This window comes from Protopterus annectens, chromosome 8.part1, assembly GCF_019279795.1.
Source record: "Protopterus annectens isolate FY-2018-M chromosome 8.part1, PAN1.0, whole genome shotgun sequence".
Lineage (NCBI taxonomy): Eukaryota > Metazoa > Chordata > Ceratodontiformes > Protopteridae > Protopterus > Protopterus annectens.
This window is the reverse complement of record NC_056742.1, coordinates 96307123-96331734: the sequence shown is the minus strand read 5'-3', so window position 1 is coordinate 96331734 and position 24612 is coordinate 96307123. Positions and strand designations below refer to the sequence as shown.

Here is a 24612-nt window from a genome sequence, read left to right as displayed (position 1 = left end):
GGCCGCTGAGGAAAAGATGCACTTTCTATACCTGTCCATAGTCCTGGACTCCTTGTTCGGAGGATGGACAGAAGATGATGTCTCTGAGAGTTTCTTCATAGTGGCCAGCGCCAAGGCATCAACTGGGACTCCTTTAGTTAAGAAAGTTTTGAAAAGTGTTGGCAGGCAGAGTATCACAGGCACAAATCACTCCAGTGGTGATGATGAAACCACAAATATTTTAATGGTAAAATCCATACATGAACAAGTATAAACGTGAGCGCTTTCGTTAAACAAGTGTTAACTTCATTAGACACCATTAAAATGCAAAACAACTATTATATACATGTAAAAACACTCCAATTGGGTAAAAAAGGGAGGGGAGCTAGCTGAGCAACATGAGAAAGAACATTAATTAATTAATTAATTTTTTGGTATTCCCAAAATCCACAAGAGCCTCTCAGACCCACCTATGAGGCCCCTTAGTGGACAGAAGACACTCCATTACCACTGCCTGTGCCCAATTTTTAGACCATGAGCTGAAGAAAATATTGCGTAATGAAAGTCAAATGCAAAGATTCTTCGCTTTTTTAGAACAGGTGAATAAAACTGGTTATGATGCATGAGACATCATGATAACAATAGATGTAAAAGACCCGTAGACGGTCATCCCACAAGAAACTGGTCTTGAGTGGGTGGGTGACTTATTGTTGTCATATAAAGTCAATCAGGAGAAAATAATCTAATTCTGGAATTATTAGAAATTGTTTTAAGAGACAACTACTTCTCCTTCAATGGCAGGTATTTTGTGCAGACCACAGGAGTCGCGATGGGTTCAGCTTGTGGTGGGGCATTCGCGAATACGGTAATGGCATATTGGGAAAGGAACTATGTATTTCAGTCTCAGTACTACTCTAAGGTCAAGCTGTATTATAGACACCAAGAAGATATCAGTTTGATATGGAATGGGTCACTGGTTGAACTGGAAGAGTTTTTAGTTTACCTTAACACCACCACTACATTCCTACAGTTCACTTGGGTGATCAATCTGGACTACATGAATTACTACATTCCTACAGTTCACTTGGGTGATCAATCTGGACTACATGAATTATCTTGATGTCCATCTATACAAAGACACACACAATGAAAAATATGCAACTAGAATTCATAGGAAAGAAACCTACTCAAACTCCCTGCATTACACTAGCTCCCACCTCAAGCACCAAAAGAGGTCAGTAGTTAAAGGGCAGCTAGTTCGAGCAGCCCACATGATCTCTAGAGAAGACTTTCTTTCAGAATGTGACAATTTAAAAACTATGTTTTTGAGGAGGGAGTATCCAGCAGATTTCCTCAATGAGCTTATGCAGGAAGTGATAGGCAAAAGAAGAGTAGGGTACTTTAAGCCTTTAGTTGGAGAAAATATGCTAGACAGCAGTCCCTCTGAAGTTGAGGAGGGGAGACCTATGTTGGAAAAGAGTTCCTTTTGTAGATTTATGGTGCTCACGTTCAACTCTGACTCATATTATTTGATGTCTATTTTTCATAAGAACTGGGACATTTTAATGGATGACTTGGACATCAGGGCACAAATAGGAGAAAGACCTATAGTGACATACAGAAGGGGCTCAAACCTGGAAGACCTTTTGAGGAAAGGTTTTAACAATGCTATAACAGGACATGTAGGGATGTATAAATGTAAGTCTTGTAACTGGTGCCACAAGGTGAAATCGGGTAGCAAATTTACAGTGAGTGGTATAGACCACTATGTAAAAGGTAAATACAATTGCCACTCCAAGGCTGTGGTCTACAGGGCCACATGAGACCAATGCCTAGCATTTTATGTAGGCAAAACAGAAAGGAAATTTAATGCCAGAATCTATGAACACAACTATGCCATAAGAAAGAATAATATTAACAACGTGTTAGCGAGGCATACCCAAGACAATAATGGCCACAATTTCACATTTATGGCAATTGACCACGTAGACATAAGTGAAAAAAAAAGCCCTGGGGACTCCAGTTAGAGTTAAAGGAGTTAAGGTGGCAAATTTTATTACAGGCCGATAGATAGCCCGGAATAAATGACAGGACGTCTATCTGACCTGTATTGAAATTAAAAGCCCTGGAAAGGAATAAATTATTCTAAAACAATTTTTTAAGTACAAGCACTTTTGTATGCAGTAAGCTTTCAGAAATGTTTTTATATCATGTGAATACTTAATACGTTAATTTAAAATGACTTGGTTTTAACTTTTTTCTTTCTTTTTTCCTATTTATGTCTATTTATAACTTTTTATGATACAAGTATGTGACTAGTAACTTTTAATCACAAAGTCTCAGTTGTATTTAAGTTGTATTAGTTTTAACCATGATTCAGTCACTAAGAGGTTAATTAATGTTCTTTCTCAGTGTTGCTCAGCTAGCTCCCCTCCCTTTTCTTTACCCAATTAGAGTATTTTACATGTATATAATGGCTGTTTTGCATTTTAATGGTGTCTGATGAAGTTAACACTTGTTTAACGAAAGCACTCACGTTTATACTTGTTCATTTGTGGATTTTACCATTAAAATATTTGTGGTTTCATCATCATCGGAGTGATTTGTGCCTGTGATACTCTGCCTGCCAGTACTTTTCATTTATTCAGTTTGTTTGCCTGCTTTTGGGTTTTTTTAAGTTAAGAAAGTTTTGTCAGATGGAGATGTAATAAACTTGTTTGGCCTCCTAGGAATAGGTTCCACTGAATCTGGGGACTCCCACACCTTTTGAGAAACCAGGTCTAGAAGTTCGTCGAAAGGCAGAGACACCCAAGAGGTGGAAGGGTGAGACCCAAAGGCCTTCATGTATACGGTCTCCTCTGTTGAAGGGTTGGAGGACTTCCGGTCACCTCTCTATGTATTTCCAGAATATCTCCAAAGGGGACATCATCAAGAGGCAACCGTTGGGACCCCTCAGCATCATTGAGGTCCATATCAGAAGTGACATACTCCTCTGGGGAGTCTAAGTGCTTCTTCTTGTACAGGGTCTTCTAAGGGACCTCCTCAGATGGGTACTCTGAGGATGATTTGGAAGAGTGAGGTGTGCCCTGTGGGGCATCCTGAAGCCTAGAGTCTCTGCGACCCTGTGGATGTGGAGGTAAAGAGGCAGGCACTGGTGCTCTGAGGGGAGGAATATCCAGACAAAACTGCAGACTTGTCTGTGGAGACAGCACCCTCCTCATGACCTTGAAAGGCTCCTGTCCCTGATCAAAGGATATCCCTGGATCTGAAGAAGCCGAAGGACACCCCACCCCCCCGGAACCAAGGATGATGGACCCAAGGCATAGTCAGAGCAGACAGCTGTCTGATCCAACTCAGCCCCTCGGACCCGACTGGAGAGTGTCAGCTCCTAGACTGCTCCAGCTCCGATGGCGCTGAGGATGTCCGCTCATGGTCAGATCCATGGAATGCGAGGTGGGTCTTGGATCCAACATTTCTACTAATACCAACTCCGGTTCTTCTGACTCCGAAGCTACAGGTTGGATCGGAAGAGGACATGGAGCAGAGGAGGTGGATGCCGTAGGATACAAAGCCCTGGGGGTCAGATCCAACAGTAATTTGGCCAGTGCCAGTGTCTGTAGTAATTTCTGTGCCACCCGATCCACATCAACTGAAAGACTCCTAGAAGACTGGGTCAAGGGGGTGGGTGATTTTGCTTTTTGAAGAATAGGAGACCTCAAAATAGTAAATACTGGCTCCATGGTTGGGGACCGGCTCCTTAGTTCAAACTCCATTGGCACCAAGCAAGAAGGGGTTGGAGTCAATGGGGCTTTGTCTGATCCGGTAGCGCTCAGATCCCAAGAGGACAATCTGTGTATTTTATATATCAGATCCAAAGTAGTAGACAGGGAAGGTCTTTTAACAGATTTTTGTGACTTGTCAGATTTAGCAGAAAGAGACTTGTCTGACTTAGGTGAACTCATGCCTTCTTCCAATGCCTCTGAGAAGGGGTTTTTTAGAAGACCTTTTAGTATCAGCTTATTCTTCCTCTCTAGGAGGGCTCTATGATTAAAGGAATGATAGAGCATGACTCCTGGAGATGGACAGCCCCAAGACAATAAACACAAAAGGTGCGTTTATCACTAAGGGGAATATTTTTTGCTACATTTTTCACATTTCTTAAAACCCATTGGCCTACACACCTTACCTGACATTAAGGTCAAGAACAACGACAACAATAATCAAAAAGCCAGGGAGTTCTTTTTCTCTCTCGCTTTTTTTTTTTTTTTTATATTTGCTGGACCCTCTAACCTAAATGGGTCGAGCTACTGAAAAAATACAACACACACGGGGAAATAGCAAGACTAAGCCCTCTATCTTAAATGGTCTCTGACGCAGAACACACGGGGGGGGGGGGGATTAGTCCTCTAACTTAAATGGATGATACAACAATACTGCACTAAAGAACAAACAATGAAAAGGAACAACAGGAACACTAGGGGTAAAGCCCTCTAACTAAAACAGGCTGATTAATATTTCTCTAATTTAAATGAACTATGACAGAACAGGACAAGTACAAAAAAATTAGATGTCAGGAAGGGATACAAGGCCTAGCAGAAAAACGATGACCAAAGTCAGCAAATAAACAGCTGAACTCGAAAGTATCCACTAATTAGAAACCACTCAGCTATAAAAAGCTAAAAATCTAGTTATCCCAACAAAAAGCTCTAAGAGTTATAGGGAAAGGTAAATCAAAAAGATTATACTTAGCCAGAGCTAGCAGATGAACGCTCGATCTGTTTAGTAGCAAATGAGATCTGGGGATGGTTCTAGTGCATGCTGGGACAGGGAATTTAGCCATGAACTGGCAGAGAGCCTCGAGCTTGGAAATAAAGGCCGAGATGGATCCGAGCCCAACCTGGTAAGAATGAAGGTGAGATCTGACAATATCACATCTATAATTCAAACTGGACAGAGATGATGACAAAACAGGGGGAAGCTCAAGAAACAAGAATAGACAGGATTACTAATGCAGACCTTTAAGGAGAATAACAATAATCATACAGAATATCATATTCATAAAGTAGATAAGCCATGGTGGTGCAGCGGTAGTGTTGTCGCCTCACAGCAAGAGGTTCTCCCATTCGATTCTCGGCTGGAGCGCCTTCTGTGTGGAGTCTGCATGTCCTCCCCACAATTCAGTAGCATTCGAAAGATATGCATGAATGGGCGTGCCTTTGTTGAAGGTTGGGCGTTGAGCTGGCACCTCAGCACCGTAAAAATCTACTGCCAATCATTACCGGATTGGAGTTTCACCGTGGCAACCCCTAACTGGGAAAAGCTGAAAGAAAAAGAACAACAACATATTCATAAAGTAGCAGAAGGTATTCTAAGAACTAAGCCAAGATGAGAATGGAGAAAAGAGATTTTGCTGATAGGGATGATTGCAATTAGGGATACAGACAATAGGGAAGAGAGGGCTGGATTTTACTGGTGAAAACTGGCAAAGGAAGCAAAGTATTGGGAGCAAATAACTAGAGAGGGAAAAGTAATACAATGGGAAGATGCCAAGAAGCTATTTAGACTGCAGGTTAGAGATTGCCTTCCCTGTCAAGGATTGATATCAGAATACAGGCAAAGAGAAAGAAATAAGGGGGGGGGGGTCCTAAACGAAAGACCATCACTGATAAGAATTTTTAGTAGAATATAGAACAAAAGTTGCCGTTGAGAAAGGAATAATTAGTACAGCATAACTATAAGTATCAACCAGAGGAGGTTAGAAAGGATTGGGAAGAGAGATTGGATAAGCAATTCATAAAGAAACTGTGTGTGTGTGTGTGTGTGTGTGTGTGTGTGTGTGTGTGTGTGTGTGTGTGTGTTATATATATATATATATATATATATATATATAGAGAGAGAGAGAGAGAGACAGAAATATGTAATATATATATATATATATATATATATATATATATATATATATATACATATACATATATATATATATGCACACACACATTTATATGTGTGTGTGTCTCTCCCAAACATGCAGACTTAGGATCTTTGTTTGGAAGCGTTTACATAAGTATTTTTATACCTCAAGTAGACTCCAAATAACTTCTCTGGTAGACAGCAAATGTTGGAAGTGTGATGGGGAAGAAAGAGGTAACTGAGAACATATTTTCTGAGAGTGTAATGAGTTGGCAGACGTTAAAGATTCCCTGCAGACTGCTCTGTCGGAGATACTGGATGGTGTAACTAAGGAAATTATTTTTTTTAGCTATGATACAGAATCAGAATTGCCTAGACATAGTAATGCCTTGCTGAGTCTAATTATAATGGGTGCCAAAAAAGTAATTACTAGAAAATGGAAATCAAAGTTTAAACCTACTTGACTAGAAGTAGCAAGGATAGTAACAGAGATAAAACAACTGGAATCTTTAGCAAAGGCTAAGAAGAAATTACAAAGGAAAAATGGGAATTGTGGGATCAATACATGCAAAGATGGAACAAGGTTTAAAAGAAGGTAGGATTTGAATGAGCTATGTAATGTTTGATTAACAATGACTGGATATAAGTGATGTATAATGTTTGCAACTGCAGTTGTGTCAGTATGGTTTGTAATGTATATTTGCAACTGAGATTATGTTGGTATAGTTTATTTTCATTTATATAAATGCAAGATTGCCCACGTCATACATGATAATTTAATAAAGATGCTTCTTGTTTAAAATAAAAAAAAAATCTACTGTGAAATAAAAAGGGTGTCCATGAGATACAATTGGAGAATCCAACCACCACCAGATGTGAGATCTGCAAATCTCTGTTACTAATACTCAAAAGGACACGGAATGTTGTCTGACAGATCACTGGACTGACAGGGTCCAATGCAGAACTTTCTTGTGGTATCTGACAAGTGGGACTACGGTGATCACTGCCACCATGGTGCCCAAGACATGTAGGATCAGTTTTGCCGGAGGCTTCCGATGATAGAGGATCACAAAGGTTTGCCTGTGAAGAGTTGAAATCCTGATATGAGAGAGCTTGGCAATCTGATGGTTTGTATCTAAGAAAGCTCCAATAAATTCCAAGGACTGAACGGGCTGAAGCTCGGACTGCAGTATTCACTGTGATCCCCAGATTTGAACAAAGGAGGAGCAAGGATTCCCTATCCTGAACAAGTAGATCCCTGGAGGGGGGTGGTGATGAGCCAATTGTTCAGATAAAGGAACACCCAGAACCCCTGCAGATGGAAGTGAACTGCAACCATTACCATACATTAGGTGAACACTCAGGTGGGTTGTGGTGAGACCAAAGGCAAGGCTTAGAATTAGAAATCATTGACTCCCAGCCTGAAGTAAAGCAACCTCTTTGAATGTCTGTCCATTTTTATGTGATAGTATGCATCCTGGAGTTCAATAGAGCACATCCAGTCATTTCCATTGGTGAAAAACAGACTGTACCATGACCATCTGGATTTTTTTGCCTTAGAAACTTGTTTAGACAGCTGAGTCCTAGACTGGTCTTAGGTCTTGGTTTTTCACTAAAATGAACGAGTAAAGTCTGGATCCTCTATGGTCTCTTGGGACCTCATGGATAACTCAATTCTTTAGAAGGTTCCTTGTTTCTAAAGTGGTTGCTTCCCTTTGCGAGGGTGGAACATCAGCACGTTTCTCTGTGGGGACTGGTGGGAGGGGAGAAATGGAATGAGATAGCGTCTAGTTATTATCCTCTGGGCCCATACATCTTGAGTGATGGACATCCAGGTCATTGGATACGGGGGCTCTGACTGCCTCCAGTGAGCGGCAGTCCAGCAAACATTTAGGAGTGCTGGTAGGACCTCTCTGAGAAGTGACACAGGAAGCTCTGGCTCTGCGGACCACCTCTGTCCTGGGGGGGTAACACCCACCATTAGACTCCATCCCTCTACCATGAGGGGCTGTCTCTCCGGAATTATCAGGCAAAAACCCTTGCAACTTATAGAATAAAAGTTATGTAGTCACCATAATGATAGATCTGTGCTGCCAGTCTCCATCTAGTTTAAACCGTGAGACTTTGGATCCAACACCAGTCAATTCAAAAGTCTTTCACATGCTTGGCTCAACCTCCTATACCCATAACTCCCCATTCCTTTATCAATCCCTAGATCGAGTTTGCCCCATGAGATAAACATGATGCTATAACACATGCAACTAAAAATGTATCGCCTGACAATTGGAATACAGCAACCAAGGGAAAAGCAAGACTTCAAAAGGTGAAATAAAAGACCTCCATTGTCCACTCTTCACAGGAGGAAAGACTCACCATGTCAGCATTAAGGCAGGGGCAGAAGAGCAAGGAGGTTGAACCAGATGGAGACATACAACATGGATCTATCAATAAAGTGAGTACATAACTTTCATATCCAAAGTTGTCTGCTGCGTCTGGCTTCAACCTGTAGAACAGAGTAACAGTCACAAACATTCCCCAGGAGGAACTAAGGGAGGATATTCCATAACACAGTGGATCCAAAGGAAGCCCTGGATGTTGATAAAATGTCCAACTTATAATGCAACACAAAGGTGTAATGACCCAGTCAAGTAAAGGCAGCACAAATATCATCAATAGGAACTACAGAAAGGAAAGCCATAGAAGTAGTCACAGCCATTGTACAATGACCTTTAGACTTGTGTAGGAAGGTCTTACCTTTCAAGGAATATGCAAACAACATGCAGTCTGATAGCCACTTGGATAAAGTCACTTTAGACACAGGGAAGCCTAGCCTGAATTTTGGCAAGGAGACAAATAGCTAATTTGATTTCCATAAAGACAGTACAGTCAAGACAGACTCTTAATTGCCTATGAACATTCATACAAAATCAAAGCTATTCACCTTTGTTGGAAAAATTGGGAAAAAAATATGAGGAGATGAATGGAACTGTAAAGGTTATTCTCTGAAGCTATCTTAGGGTGGAAAAGAACCAAGTGCTTACAACTCTGAAACCCTTTTAGCGGAAGTAACCACCATCAAAAACAGTTTTCCAAGACAAAAGCTTCAAGTCCAAAGAGACTGAAGGTTCAAAAGGAGGACCAGCTAGAACCTGTAGAATGAAAGGTAGATCCCAGGAAGGGACTGGAGCCCATACTGGAGGATGAAGGAGAAAAGTACCTTTGAGAAAAGCCTTGAAAATCATGAGGGAAACCAAATGCACATTATCCCTACCAATGTGAAAATTAGAAAGGGCCAGTAACTGTACTTTCATAGTAGAAAAGCTAGAACTTGAATTAAAGAACTCGTCTATAAAATCCAAGACAGACTCCAAAATGACAGGAAAAATGTTGAGTCTCTAAGTCTCCATCCACAAAGCAAACTTACTGGTATATACTTTACTTGTAGACAAAATACGAACCACCACCTGTGAAAGCTTGGGATTTCTGGTCATCAGGGGAACTGTAGGAACCACGCAGTCAGCTTTAGGGACTTGAGATTGGGGGGATTCAGATCTGCTGCATGAGAAATGAGATCCAGAATCAGATCCATGGAAAGTATTTCAGAAGAGGCCAAAGGAAGGGAAACCGCACTTGATGAGGGCAAAAGGGGGTGATGAGGACCACTGTAGCTCTGCAGTGGGCTGCTTTCTGTAGAAACTTTACCATGAAAGGAACTGGGGGATAAGCATAAATAACTCCCAGAATTCAAGCAAGCACTAGTGTGTCCCTGGGTGACTGGCCAGGAGGGGGAATGACAGCATAATAACTGCTGCATTTGGTGCTGGATGGGGAGGCTAACAGTTTGCAGCATGGAGTACCACAACTCCAAAAAATCTGAGCTGCCCCTACCAGATTTAGTGAACACTCATGAGGCAACAAAATGCTCCTGCTGAGGCTGTCAGCCAGAAATTTTGATTTCTCCAGAATATGCGTTGTTACCAGAAACCACTGAGAGTAGATTGCCCACTGCCAAACTCTCATGGCCTCTCAACAAAGGGTAAAATGCATTCCCTCTGTTTGCTGAGATACAGATAGACAGTATGTCGGTCGTCTGGTATCACAATCACACCTCTGGGAAGGGAGTCCTGAAAAGCCTGCAATGCAAGGAGGACTGCTCTCATCTCCAGAACACTGATGTGAATATGGGCCTCTGTGAAAGACCTGGACCACTGAAATGTCCTCCCTTTGAAATACCCCACCCCAGGAGGGGAGGTTCAATGGTGACCATGGCTGATGGAGAAGGAATTACAAATGGTCTCTGTTTGGTTACCAAGGGGCACTATAACACCACTGAATTTGTTCATGACACACTTGTTAACCATACAGGAAATCCAAGGATAAGTCAGGAAGGACCAGAGTCCATTGTTGGCCCCTCATGTGATAGATGACCAAGGGAACCAAGTCCAATCGATGCTGCCATATGACTCAGAAGTTTCATTAGTGCATGAGCTGGTGGTTTTGGAGTTGCAAGCACAAACAGAGCCTAAGCCCAAAGTCTGAGAACTCTAGAGCTTTGAAATTTGATGGATCATGTGTAAATGGCATCCTATGAACTCTAGAACTTGTACAGGCTGAAGGCCCAATTTTGACTGTAATACCTAAGTTGTCTCACAGCTGAAGTAAGGAGTCCCTGGCCAAAATCACTGAAGCTTTTGTGGGTGTGGTGAGTAGCCAATCACCCAGGTACAGGAAGACCTGAAAACTCTGCAGCTGGAGGCAGGCTGTGTCCACTGCCATGCACTTGGTAAACACCTGGGAGGCTGTGGTGAGACCAAACGGCAGGGCACTGAACTAGTAATGATTGGCTCTCAGCCAGAAGTGAAGAAACCTCCAGGAACACCAATCTATCTTAATGTGACGGTAAGTGTCCTTGAGGTCTATCGAGCATATCCAATCATCCTCAGAAGAGGTAAGATGCACTGCACCATGACCATCTGGAAATTGGTCTTTTTAATTAACTTGTTTAGCTTGCTCAAATCCAAAACTGGACTGAGGTCCTGTATTTTCTTTAGAAAAGAATTTAGAATAGAACACAGATCTTATCTGGTCTGGTGGGAACTCCTAAATTACTTGATTTATGAGCAGGTTTTGAATCTCTGCCACTGCATAAAGTCTCTTCAATAATGAAAAAGTAAAGTGGAGCAAAAGACCAAGCTGCAGGCATGAATGGTGGCAAACTGGATCTGGGGCTTGATGGAAGAATGGGGAATTAAGGGTAAGGAAGGCAGAGCCAAGCGGGTTAAAGACTTTTGAATTGGCTGGAGTCAGATCTGAAGTCTCACAAGTTGAATCCAGACACAGCAGACATCAGATCCAAAGCTTCTTACCACCCCCATATGATTCCTTGAGAAGGTCCTCTGAGGGGTAGAAAACTTAATTCAAATAGCAGAGAGGGTCTTAACATCTTGCTCACTTCTGGAAAGTGCTACTTTGACTTTCAGATGGAAGACTGTTGATACATCATAAGGAGCATTAACAAAGGGCATTCTGAAAATGTTCTACAAAAATCACAAAACTGTTTCCAGGCATGTCTCCTGACAGTGATACTAGTGCCTGCTGCTCTAGAAGCACCTTTCATGGCATTAGAAATAAGATAACAGTAAAAAAGTTCCAACTTCAACCAGATACCTCAGAAAAGAAATAAAATCCGTCAAAACAGCAAAAACACTGAGGTAAGGCTCCAGGCTTCAAAGATTTATTGTTCATAAAAACAAGACACAAGCTCTTTCACCCTGTGGACTTCTTCAGGTGTAATAAATCAAGGTACTAGCTCCTCTAGTTATACTAATTAACACATACAGCTTAGAACATTCTTAAAGGTATATTCAAGATACAAGCTCTGTATTAAACAATACTAGTAAAGTACAAAGGTCCAAATACATAAATACAATATAAATATAAAAACATAGATATAAATAAAATACATGTAAACCTATGATTAAAAACATTTTATCTGGGCAGGGGTTTATTTCTTAGAGCTGGTTTTAGAGGGATATTTTCATTCAGGCCATGACCTATAGTAGCTTTAAGTCTAATGATCCATCTGGCCTCTTAAGTTTTCAGTTTTTATCTTGACATCACCTCCACTTATACTTTCAAAAACTCTACCTATAGCCCTGAAAGAAAATACATGTTGGGAATTGGTATCACTGGTATGTTTTGCTAAAGCATTGTGTGAACTGCCTTTTCTTATGTGGTACACATGTTCCCTGATTCTTTCTTTAAAAGTTCTGTCAGTTTTACCTACATAAAATTTGCTACAAATATTACATGTAGCGAGATATACTATATGTAGGGAATCACATCGAGCATTGATATTAAAAGTAAAAACCTCTTGTGTATCTGGATGTTGAAAGGATGTGTTAGTATCTATATACCTGCAGAAATTGCATTTACCACAAGGTCTGCTACCTTTGACTCCACTTGGACAAGTATTCCCTTTATAATGACATAACTGTCTGTGTAGGGACTTCTGATTTTTAAAAGTAAACTGTGGTTTAGCTCCAATATATTTTTAACCTGTGCATCAGACATTAAAAATTTCCAGTTTTTATTAATAATGTCAGTATAATGTTGTATGTCTCTAGCATAACTCAAACATAACCTCAAAGGCTGTAAGTTTGAAATGCATCTATTTTTCTGATTGATAACATTACGTTTAGAAAAGTAAGGCTTGGCTTTACTTTGTCTCAATCTCAAGACATTGTTTAGTCCTTGGTTTATAAGGTTAGGTTCATAGCCCCTTTGTTTCAACTCAGCCTGTACATTGGTGAGTTGCAAATCAAAATCACTGGCACTAGCATTCAATCTAGAAGCTCGAAAAAATTGGTTCTGTGCCACATTCTTAAATATAAAATCAGGGTGCATACTGTCCCTATATAATAAATTATTAACATGGCATTCTTTCCTGTATAACTTCACATTGAAATGACCTTTTGACAGTAGCATGCATATAGATCTTATAAAACTACTATCGTATTTGCCACAGTCAGTCAACACTTTGGCAGCACTGTTAATACCATATTCATTCGGTATAACCGTAAACAAGGAAACTACATCAAGTGTAGCCAACAACATATGTTTACCCTTCATTGGTTCTATATCATGTGTGAAAACATATAAATCTTTGACAAAATGTTCAGTATCTTTTAAAATATGACAAGTTTCATCAATCAAAGGTCTTAATGTTTTCTCTAAAAAAATGGAGATTGATTCAGTGCACCAGTTTCTCCCAGCTACAATAGGTCTCATGGGAGGATTTTTTAGGTCCTTATGTATTTTGGGAAGACCTTGATTAATGGGTACAGTTGGACTGAGTATCAAAAAATAATTATACAGGTTAATATCTATTAAACTAGAAGTAAACATGTCTTTTAATATTTTATGTACTGTGCTAATCATCTTATTGACATATGTTCTACTTATAATTATAAATAGAACATATGTCAATAAGATGATTAGCAAATATACTGAACATTTTGTCAAAGATTTATATGTTTTCACACATGATGTACAACCAATGAAGGGTAAACATATGTTGTTAGCTACACTTGATGTAGTTTCCTTGTTTACGGTTATACCGAATGAATATGGTATTAACAGTGTTGCCAAAGTGTTGACTGACTGTGGCAAATACGATAGTAGTTTTATAAGATCTATATGCATGCTACTGAAATTGGTCCTAGAAAACAATGTCTTTATTTTTCAAGATAAATTTTATTGGCAACGACAAGGAGTTGCCATGGGGACCTCCTGCGCCAACAGCTACGCTAATGTTGTGATGTTATGTTGGGAACAAGCCATCTTAGAAAATGTTAAATTCAAAAATAAGATTAGATTTTTTAGAAGGTTTGTGGATGACCTCTTTTTGATTTGGGAAGGTACAGTATCTGAATTTGATAGTTTTGTAGAGTTTATTAATACCACAAGTAGTTTTTTAAGGTTTACAGTAAATCATTCTTTGACTGAGATTAATTTTATGGATGTTACTGTATTACAGGACTCGAAAGGTCAGTTCAATGTGAAGTTATACAGGAAAGAATGCATGTTATTAATTTATTATATAGGGACAGCATGCACCCTGATTTTATATTTAAGAATGTTGCACAGAACCAATTTTTTCGAGCTTCTAGATTGAATGCTAGTGCCAGTGATTTTGATTTGCAACTCACCAATGTACAGGTTGAGTTGAAACAAAGGGGCTATGAACCTAACCTTATAAACCAAGGACTAAACAATGTCTTGAGATTGAGACAAAGTAAATCCAAGCCTTACTTTTCTAAACGTAATGTTATCAATTAGAAAAATAGATGCATTTCACACTTACAGCCTTTGAGGTTATGTTTCAGTTATGCTAGAGACATACATTATACTGACATTATTAATAAAAATTGGAAAATTTTAACGTCTGATACACAGGTTAAAAAATATATTGGAGCTAAACTGCAGTTTACTTTTAAAAATCAGAAGTCCCTACACAGACAGTTATGTCATTATAAAGAGAATACTTGTCCAAGTGGAGTGAAAGGCAGCAGACCTTGTGGTAAATGCAATTTCTGCAGGTATATAGATATTAACACATCCTTTCAACATCCAGATACACAAGAGGTTTTTACTTTTAATATCAATGCTCGATGTGATTCCCTACATATAGCATATCTCGCTACATGTAATATTTGTAGCAAATTCTATGTAGGTAAAACTGACAGAACTTTTAAAGAAAGAATCAGGGAACATGTGTACCACATAAGAAAAGGCAGTTCACACAATGCCTTAGCAAAACATACCAGTGATACTAATTCCCAACATGTATTTTCTTTCAGGGCTATAGGTAGAGTTTTTGAAAGTATACGTGGAGGTGATGTCAACATAAAAACTGAAACCTTAGAGGCCAGATGGATCATTAGACTTAAAGCTACTATAGGTCATGACCTGAATGAAAATATCCCTCTAAAACCAGCTCTAAGAAATAAACCCCTGCGCAGATAAAATGTTTTTAATCATAGGTTTACATGTATTTTATTTATATCTCTGTTTTTATATTTATATTATATTTATGTATTTTGGACCTTTGTACTTTACTAGTATTGTTTAATACAGAGCTTGTATCTTGAATATACCTTTAAGAATGTTCTAAGCTGTATGTGTTAATTAGTATAACTAGAGGAGCTAGTACCTTGATTTATTACACCTGAAGAAGCCCACAGGGTGAAAGTGCTTGTGTCTTGTTTTTAAGAACAATAAATCTTTGAAGCCTGGAGCCTTACCTCAGTGTTTTTGCTGATTAGAAATAAGATGCATCGAGACACTGGATAAGAACTGAATGAAGGGTAGCCAACAGCAAGTCAAAGGACTTCCTCTGCTTGGCAGATAGGGAAATGGAGAGATTTGTAGAGTTCTTTGGTCAAATCTCTCTGAAAATGAGTGACATGTGCCAGATAAATTAGCTCCTCTGACGGTGAAGGTCGCTAAAGCATAGATTTGCTTCCCAAACCTGTCCAATACATGAGAATCCCTGTTTGGTGGATGGACTGTGGAACACCTTTCTTCCAGTACCTTCTTAGAATCTATGAGAGGGCCGTTGCTCCAGTGGGGTGATTCTTGGGTCATACAAGAAATCTGTCAGGTTTATGGGGACTAGGCTATGTCTAGTTCCTTCCATGTCCATTTGGAATTAGGTTTACCATCTTGTCTGTGCGAAGAACCACCCAAGAAATAAATGGGCCAGTTATGAAAGCCTCGAGCAATACTAAGTCCTCATGGGAAGGTGCTTTAGTGGACCACCCCCTTTCTTTCTGAGTTCCAAAACTTCTCCAAACGTGAAATCCTCAAGAGGAGATCTATGGGAACCTTCCCAGTCAATGATGTCAGTATTTTCTCTGACTGATTTCTGAGGGGAATCAACATGTCTACTTGCGATTCCTATGCACCTCTTTGGTGAGATATTCTAGGAAGGACTCAGAAGCTGGTGAGGGGTTCCTCAACAAGAAGTGACTCTAGGCTTTTGGAAGCTGGCTGTTCCCAATGGGACAGGACCCAAGGAAATCCTGCTGGGGAGGGATGATCAGAACTCAAAAGGAAATCTGCTGTCTGGATCTAAAGAGCACTGTTTTGACAGCCTCGAAGTCCAAGCCTAAGATGGATCCAGGGAACTTCACTGTAGGAGCCAAAGCCCCTACAGAAGGCTCATCCTGAGAAACTGCTCAGCTCAGATCTGAAGGTGATATTGCAGTAGATCTGACCAACTCCAAAGCCTCAAAGGATGGGAACTGAGCTGAAGGACTTGTCCCTAACATCGACGACACAGCTCAGAGATCCAGAAAGCTCCAAAATATTTACTGCTAACTGAATCAAATAAACCACTGGAGTCAAATTAGGCCAGTTCTTTGGCTTGGAAGGCATAACCTGGAGGGAACTTAGATCTGACTACACTGATGCCATCAGGCATATAGGAAAAGGAGCTAAAACTTGGCAAGGTGAAAAAAACAATCCCCGGATCTAGCAGGGGCCAGACCTGGGAGGACCCTCAACTGGATTTGGACCCTGAAAAATTTCCTCATCATCCTGCTCACATCAGCCTCCAAAAGACACTTGGAGGACTTGACTGGATGGATGGAGGAGGCAGAGGAAGACGGCATGGAGATATAGTGAAAAGCTCTCTCCTGAAGAATTGGATATCTTAATCTGGTGTATATTGACTTCCAGGTACAGTACAAGATTCAATAAGGATTGTTTCCGAGACTAAGACTGGGACCAATGGTTTTATCACCTTTAGAGTTGGAGCCAAGGATGGAGACTGCTCTGGAGACCATCTTTTTCCAACTTTGGATTTATCTTTTTCTTTCTCCTTTTCTTTTGTTTTTTTTTCACTCCTCCCACGTTCAGCTGGCTTCTTAGAAAGTGGAGATGAATCAGGAGGCCCAGAGGAGTAAGAAAGGGTAATCTCTCCCCCACAGGCAGAAAGATGCCCTTTTAACACCAGTTTGCTCCCACGCTTGACAACTGCCCTGTGACAAAAACCTCACAAACACTACACTGGGCATCCAGATGTGCTACCCTTAATCAACAGACATACCTCAGATGGGCATTGGAATTTTGTAACTTGTGGCTACAGGCCACACACTTTTTAAAATCCAATGTTTTTTCAGACATTGCAAACTAACACAGAAGTACAAAGAAACAGCAAAAACAAACATTCTCGCACTCAACAAGGAAAGACCCACTGCTGACAGATAAAAGGAAAAAAGAGAGAGAAGCGTGGGTGCTGAAAGGCATCCAAAAAACAGGAAGAAAAACCTATAAGAGGTTAATAACTAAAAAACAGAATTTGAACTACAGGAGGAAAACTAAGAAGAAAAGAATTCCTGATGAGTAAATAGAAGAAAATGACAAGAAAAATTCACTTGTGTACAACAACAGAAGGCTAACAACCCAAATAATTTTGTGGACTAATAGCTGAAAAAGTTACTGTTTAACAGCTATTTTGTCCTTGGAATAACGTTTTAAGCAAAGTTTTGTTTTATTCCTGTCTGATCATACTAATCATACTGTTTTCCAAAATGAATTTTTATGTTGGCTGAATAAAGTACATGTTTAGGTCAGTTTATTCAAAATAAATAAAATGTCATGTGTTAATTCAACCTGAAGCCTAAATCTCATGTTTAAAACTAAACTAGTGGGGTAACTCCAAGTAAAAAGCATAATGTATTTTCATGCTCTACTGCTTTAGGTTACTGGACTACTTTTTAATGCTGTACAAAATGCACACACTAAAAATACAACAGTACAAATTATAAATACATTTTCTTTTAATTTTGCTCACCACCACATCTTTTCCCTCCCATATATGCTTACCATCAGTTTCATAAAGCTCTCCATTCATTTATTCCCTGTACACAGTGGCAGTGAAGTGCTCATACATTCCCACTACTAAGCCAGAACACTCCCTGCTTGAGCTACAATCTGGGCAGCCACCATGGGACTTTCTACATTTGTCCTTACTGATCATGTGTATGCCTCAGCAGCACCCAAGAGGCTGACAAGTAATAGGCATATGTAAGGAAGAAGTCGCTGACCTCCAAGGGTGATGTAATGTTCGTGGCCATATACCCCCCAAAAGAATATGATCGCTATCATCCTTGGTCTTCTGCACAGTGTTACATCATCCTATGTGCACCCTCCCTGATACACACATCTCCCGCCTCTCCCATCAGGCTCTGCCAGTAACCTGGTCACTATTTTAACCTAGATCACCTGATGCATACTCAGTGCTTCATCCCTCTATGATATGAAGCAAAGTATGAATAACATTATTCCAGAAAAGTATTACTTTAGTCACTGCAGTATCATTTGTACAGTAGTGACATGTTAAGGAGTGCTCTGTGCTGCAGCATAGTTATGCAGGGCTTGTGGATTTGATCACTGAAACTGTACCTCATGACCAAACCATGGGACATTTCAGTATATTGCACCACAATGTACACCATGTCATGGATTAATGCTTTAACAACTCAAAGAAAGGTTGTAGTCTATTGTTGGATTTATTCAAGGCTCTTGTGGAATTACTCCTCTGATTTTGCCATGGAATAAATCCCACCAAAACACTTAGTTGTGATGTATTACTATTTACTATACTAAATGCTGGCTTCTTTACTGCAAACACAGCTGTCTGCTGAAAGCACCACAAATAAATAATTATGCAAAGTGTACTAAATGGCCCAGAAAACTATTCATCTCAAGAATTGCTTACTGTGAACACGCATGAAAAGTCCCTAGACTCAAAAGACTTTACTTACAGAGGAACAGAGATTTTCATTTCCTTTGCTCTGTAATTTATCATCATACAGAAATAAAAATACTCACACCCATACAAACACGATTTATGCAGCAATAAAAGCAATTTCTTACTTACCCATAACCAGCCAGGAATCCAAGGCTTGGTGGGCTAACTTTGTCACTAAAGATAACCATTGGCAGTATGTTACATTCTTCAGCTTGGCAACCGTTTACCTTCATGACCCACCACTCCAGAATGACGCCACTGGTTGTATTTCCTTCTCCAGTATTTTTTCTCATAAGGTCAGCTGTAACACTCAGGTAGCTCTTCTCATTTTCTGTTAAGAATTACTACATAATTACTCATGATTCACTGTAAAGGCATCACTAACTAGATAATAAAAAAATCACTACTTCCTCCTCTACATAAGAAAAATACCTGTATTTTAATAGTATGTTGTTATACTTGTAACTTGGTAATATAGATTCTGTTTTTTTCTAAACTACATTTCTGTTTCACATCTCATTAGCTCCTCTCCAACCACCAGCCTTGTGGTAGAAATAAAATACGCAGTTTTTACATTTAACTGTCCACAAGAGTTACAGGGTTACACACCACATTGTGTGTGTGTACAATCTAGCAGGAAGTTTCATCTCTTCTATTAAGACCAGGCAGCACTGCACCTTTTCAATACCAATATAAAGGTACTGCTGTAAAATGTAACTGTAATTATGCCCTTATCCACATGCAGTCCTACATAAATCTGTCCACAAAATTGGCAGTTGCTCTTTAACCACAAAGTTTCCCTTCGGTAGTAATGCATTAGCATGTTACTCTGTGATCCCACCCCCATTAAGAAACAAGAGTGCTTTCCGGGATGCTTCAGGGGTGTCAGACACCACTGATGTTTGCTGATGCAATCTGAAGCCCAAGCTTCATGTTTAACCTTCTCAAACTTTGATCACAGGCAGAGATAATGTCATTATTACATTTACAGTACTGCACCAACTCATTTTAAAGTATCATTTTGTTTTTACTTCTGCATAAGCAGACATAATGCTCTCCTTCACCAAAGGCCTACATATACCATATGGTCTAGCAAAAAATTATTTCTCACACAGTGAAGCTCCACTGTCATGAGTCACCCAAGGAAGGTGACAGCTAACAGCACCTCAATAAATCATTAGTGGTCTTCTTCCCCAGACTGAAGCATGTGGATGCATGCCAACATGTCATTCTCTAGTACTGTTTCACATTACAGCACTTCTAAGGTCCTATTTCTAGCCTGCAGCAAATGACAATAAATGTGGTTGAAAATGGTAACCTTTCGCAGTGAAGAAGACTGACATGGCCTCTCGATTGTGCCACTGACCCCTTTGCATGTGTGGATCTAGTACAAAAAAACATGTTTATATGTCTGAGTGACGAAAAGGAGGGTGAAGACATTTCAACACTCAACACTCCTCTACTGGTTATGTATTTCCTAAACATATTAACTTTGTTACTTACCAGTTTAAAATAAAAGCTCCATGATACAATTACAGTGAAGAAAAACATACCTGGGTGTAGTGGGTTGATGGGATTGGCTTCAGCTGCATTAGGTGCACGAATGTATTTTGGAAACAGATGTGGTATCACTCTAAAACAAAGAAACAGAACACTTTACTTAAGGTGTCTATAGAATATTGTCTTAATATCAGATTATACTATTTATTAATATGTATTTATAAATAAATAAAAAGTATCCTCACCATTGTTACAAGTAAAACTTGAGGTAATCATTTTTTCTACCAAACATTACATGCAGTACTACCCCCCTTTTTTCCATTGCTTTTTTTTTTTTTTTTACATGTGCCAAAGATACAGGGAAGTATTTCTCTGTCCTTAGTCAAACCACCTATTTTAGCAAGCCATGTTAAAGAGCTATCCTCCTTTCTATGCGAAAAAAAAAAATCTAACATCCATCTAAAACTCCATTTCCTCAATGTTCATAATATATCCTTTGAATTACATAAAGCTCCTCTTTCTTTGCAAAAGACTTCAACTATGCATAACTTTTATGAGGTGATTTTAAACAAAAGTCGAAACTCACCTTTTTATGCCTCTTCATATAGTAGTGATAAGCCTGCTGCAGTCTCTTCTAATGCATCTTTGTATATACACTCCTGTCACTCATGTAAAACTAAGTTCAGGACTTTGAGTCCATTAAACTTCCTATACCCTGCCATTTAGCCTCCAAGTAGATGCTAGCCACTAAGAATTCTTTTAACAAAGATTAGAGTCCCATCTAAACGTGTGTATAGCCCCAAATCAGCTGCTTTGCCTTCTCTCCTTACTTTCTACCTACACAAATTACTGATGTCAACCTCTGTATAAACACAGCTTACAATCCATAACAGACCACTCCAACATGATATTCCTCCTTATTTTAAACTTTAAAGCCTCTACTATCTGCTTATTTCCTACAATGTCATTCCTTTAGAGTTTTACTCTTCCAAATCTTCCATTCAATTTCTGTGGACAGACAAGATGATAAACCCTCTATATTCTATTCCTCCTCTTAAAATGATCAAAATAATTATTATTATTTATTTACTGACATTTGGTGACCAAGAAAGTCCGACTGGGTCAGGAACCCATTTTCAGCAGAGGCCCGGGGAGAAAAGCTCTAAAAACAACACAGACATAAAGGATTTAACAGTTATAGCTAAATATTATATAGGTTCTAAAACAAATTCAAACACTGGGAGTTTTTACAGTTAATATAAGCATCCATATATCTCTAGATAGAATACAATTTGTCATGAAACTAGATAACAATTGCAACAAATTATAGAAGTTCAGTCTAAAATTCTAGTTTTGAGATGAGCATTACAGGCACAGCAGAATTAGTTCTACAAAAGACAAAATATATTAGTTTTGCTTTCAGTGTATAAGGATAGAAGTTAAATAATAATGAAAGTTAAGACACGGAAGAAAAAATGGTTGTATAAAGATAGTATTAGAAATGAGGGATTTTCGAAGGAGAGGAAGTGAAGGTAAGGAGGTAAATGTGGACAACTACTGAAAGATATAGGAGAGTATGAAAGGGGGAAAGCTAGGGAGGTTAAGGTTATAGATATTCTAAGTACTATAGGAGAAAAATGTACATGAAAAATGTATGAATTGCCTAATATTCCTATCTCTGGCCATATGTATTTACATAAAGAGGAAATTTATATTCTTAGACCATGACTAAGGTTTTCATGCCTTGTATTTTATGCACCATTGTTATTGGTGGATTACACACATTACAGTGAATATAAAGCAATGTGAAATGCCAGATCCATTTAAAGTAGTACAATCGACAGTACTTGTAATATAGTTTGCAGATACAAAGATGAATGGAGTACAAAGATTTGTGGCACACTTACATGAGGCCTTCCTTTTAGCCCTGATATCTGCTGTGCATAGACAGCAGACTAAAGTCATACCATAACTACCATTTTCCTTCGGTTTAACATTTCACAATGTCCGCTCCTAAACACTAATCAGTTTTGCTCATTTTGGAAGTTTGTATAGCAACCCTTTCACAAATGTGAAATGTATCCCCACTGCTTTTAAAATATAGACTTGGCCAAAGTAACTTAAGAACCAATAAATTCAACAAGGTTGCCCAGTTTATTATGATAGGCCTATTCAACTGAACAAAGTTTAATGTACTGACTAAAATCTACCATGGACAAGCTTATCACCACCCAGTAGAGCACTGTGGTATATTAAAGCAAAGAAAATCTAAGTGGAGGCTCTACTCCCATACTCCTGATATCTAAATATACTACCTCCAAGGATACATGGACTTGGAGAAAAACAGAAAAATGTATTTTTCTTTCTTCTAAACTGCAGCGATCTTAGAGGTACTACATACAGAAACTAGAGGTGTGGGTGCAGAAAATATATTTGTGTAGGAAACTTACCATAACAGTAGATCTTCAAATGGATCACTGTTGCAGTATTCATTAACAATGGGACTTGCACACCAGGATAACCATATGCCCAGACAGTCTACAATGCTCAGGCTCCTTCCTCAAGTGCCATACATCTTCCCTAAGTACGAGATAACATGTAAAATCTCAGTGCTTTTTTGCCCATTAAGTAGGAAGCTGAAACCAATAGCTCTAAGTAAAGACTTCAGATTTAATACATGGTGGTAAAGGTACATGAATAGGTAAGGATTCCTCACCAAGGCCAAAAAAAGAATCCTCAGGAGTATGGAAGGAGGGTATATGTACTGAAATAGTGATCTATTTGAACATCAACTGTTAAGGCATGTTTCCTACACAACTGCACTATGGTCTTCATAAGATCACCAGTGCAATTTTCTTTACCAATGGGATGATTGCCAAAGCTTAAGAAGAGAGAGTAGAGAAAGCTGAAGTAGAGCCCAGAATGCCCCAAGAACAGCCCTAGTGAATCTACTCCTCTTTCAAGAAAAAGCATCCAGTTTGTAATGTTTAATAAATGTATGAATAGAGGACTTGGTCACTGTTCACACAATGGAGCTATAATCTGCGCCTTTCCAAAATGCTCCAACAATGCCAACAGCCTTGGTAGAATGAACCTTGATACTCTTAGGAGGATTTTAGCCACTGCTGGAATAACAGAGCTGAATGGAAAGGGAAAGCCATCTGGAAATTATTTGTTTAGGAACTGGCTGTCCATTCTTTTCATCTTTAGAAACAAAATGTTGAGTATTCCTAAAATGTACAGTTTTACCCCAATAAAATCTCAGCTGTCAATGAACATCAAGGCAATAAAGAGTTCCTCTTCCTTATTTTGTGGATTAGGGGAAAAACAGGGAGATGGATTGTTTGAATGAGATTTGCATACTATTTTCAGCATAAAAGAAGGGTTAGGTTTTAAGACTTGTGAAAAAGCAAGTAAGGTTTATTACACATAAGGGGTTGTAATTCAGATACCTATCTAGCTGAAGTTAAGGCTGCCAGGAAAACAGTTTTTCAAGTTAAGAATTTTTCAGATGAGCTGACTGCCGGTTCAGAGAGGTTGGGTTAACTTACAAAGCTCAAATCCCAAGGAGAAGCCATTATCCCCACCCCCTTTAAAATGACTTAGAAAAGAGAAGATAAGGGGAGGATTCTGGGGGAAACAGGCTGAAATGGCCTTTACTGAAGTATTGCTAGGCCAGAAATAAGCATTGTACATAGATAATGAAGAATAAATGGTACTATACTGTCCCCTATTTGGCATGAACGAAAACAAATCTTCTACTTAAAGACAAATAAGGCTTCCTAGAAGCATGTTTTCTTGAGTTCTTCAATATCTGTTGGATTTCCTCTGGAAAAAAATATGCCTGAAAGAAATTAAAAACCTAGCCTCAAGTTAGGTTCAGCAGTTGAATATTTGGATGAATCATAAATACCCTGTCCTGTGTGAGGATGTCCATTCTGGGATTAATTTTCTGGTGACTGTCCTTGGCCAACTGCATTATGATAAGGCATTAGATAGGAGAACCAGTGTTGTTTGGACCAAAAAAGGACACAAATAACATCTTTGGTAAGTCCTTCCTTACCTTTTTTCAGAACTTTAGAAATAAGGGAAAGGAGGGAAGAAGTAAAGGAATATCCCAGTCAAGAGAATTAAAGAGGCATCTGTCTTCCAGGATTCTTAAAACTTCCTGAATGGTTGACATCAGGCAACTGTCACTGAAGTCTGCAATAATCTTTTACTAGAACAGGGTATTTGGTAAATACATGGAGTGGTTAATAATCCACATGGCAAATAAATACTTTGATAATGCAATCCCAAAATGAAGAATCCTAAGAAGAAGCCATGCTTCCAGTGAATAGAGTATGAAGATAACCACCGTTTAGATCTACGCAGACCAAAAAGCTTTTGAGAAGAAAGAAAAG

The 24612-nt window shown here is 39.1% G+C and overlaps 1 protein-coding gene across 1 annotated transcript in view; it reads right to left on the bottom strand.

Moving 5' to 3' along the window:
* Window positions 1–24612, bottom strand: part of PIEZO1 (piezo type mechanosensitive ion channel component 1) — a 3550337-nt gene that overhangs the window by 23022 nt on the left and 3502703 nt on the right. Inside the window, exons 47-48 of the mRNA XM_044081575.1 lie at window positions 20263–20342; window positions 18839–19040 (exon numbers count right to left, since the gene is read on the bottom strand). Coding sequence (XP_043937510.1) covers window positions 18839–19040; window positions 20263–20342 — 282 coding nt within the window. The remainder of the gene's footprint in view (window positions 1–18838; window positions 19041–20262; window positions 20343–24612) is intronic.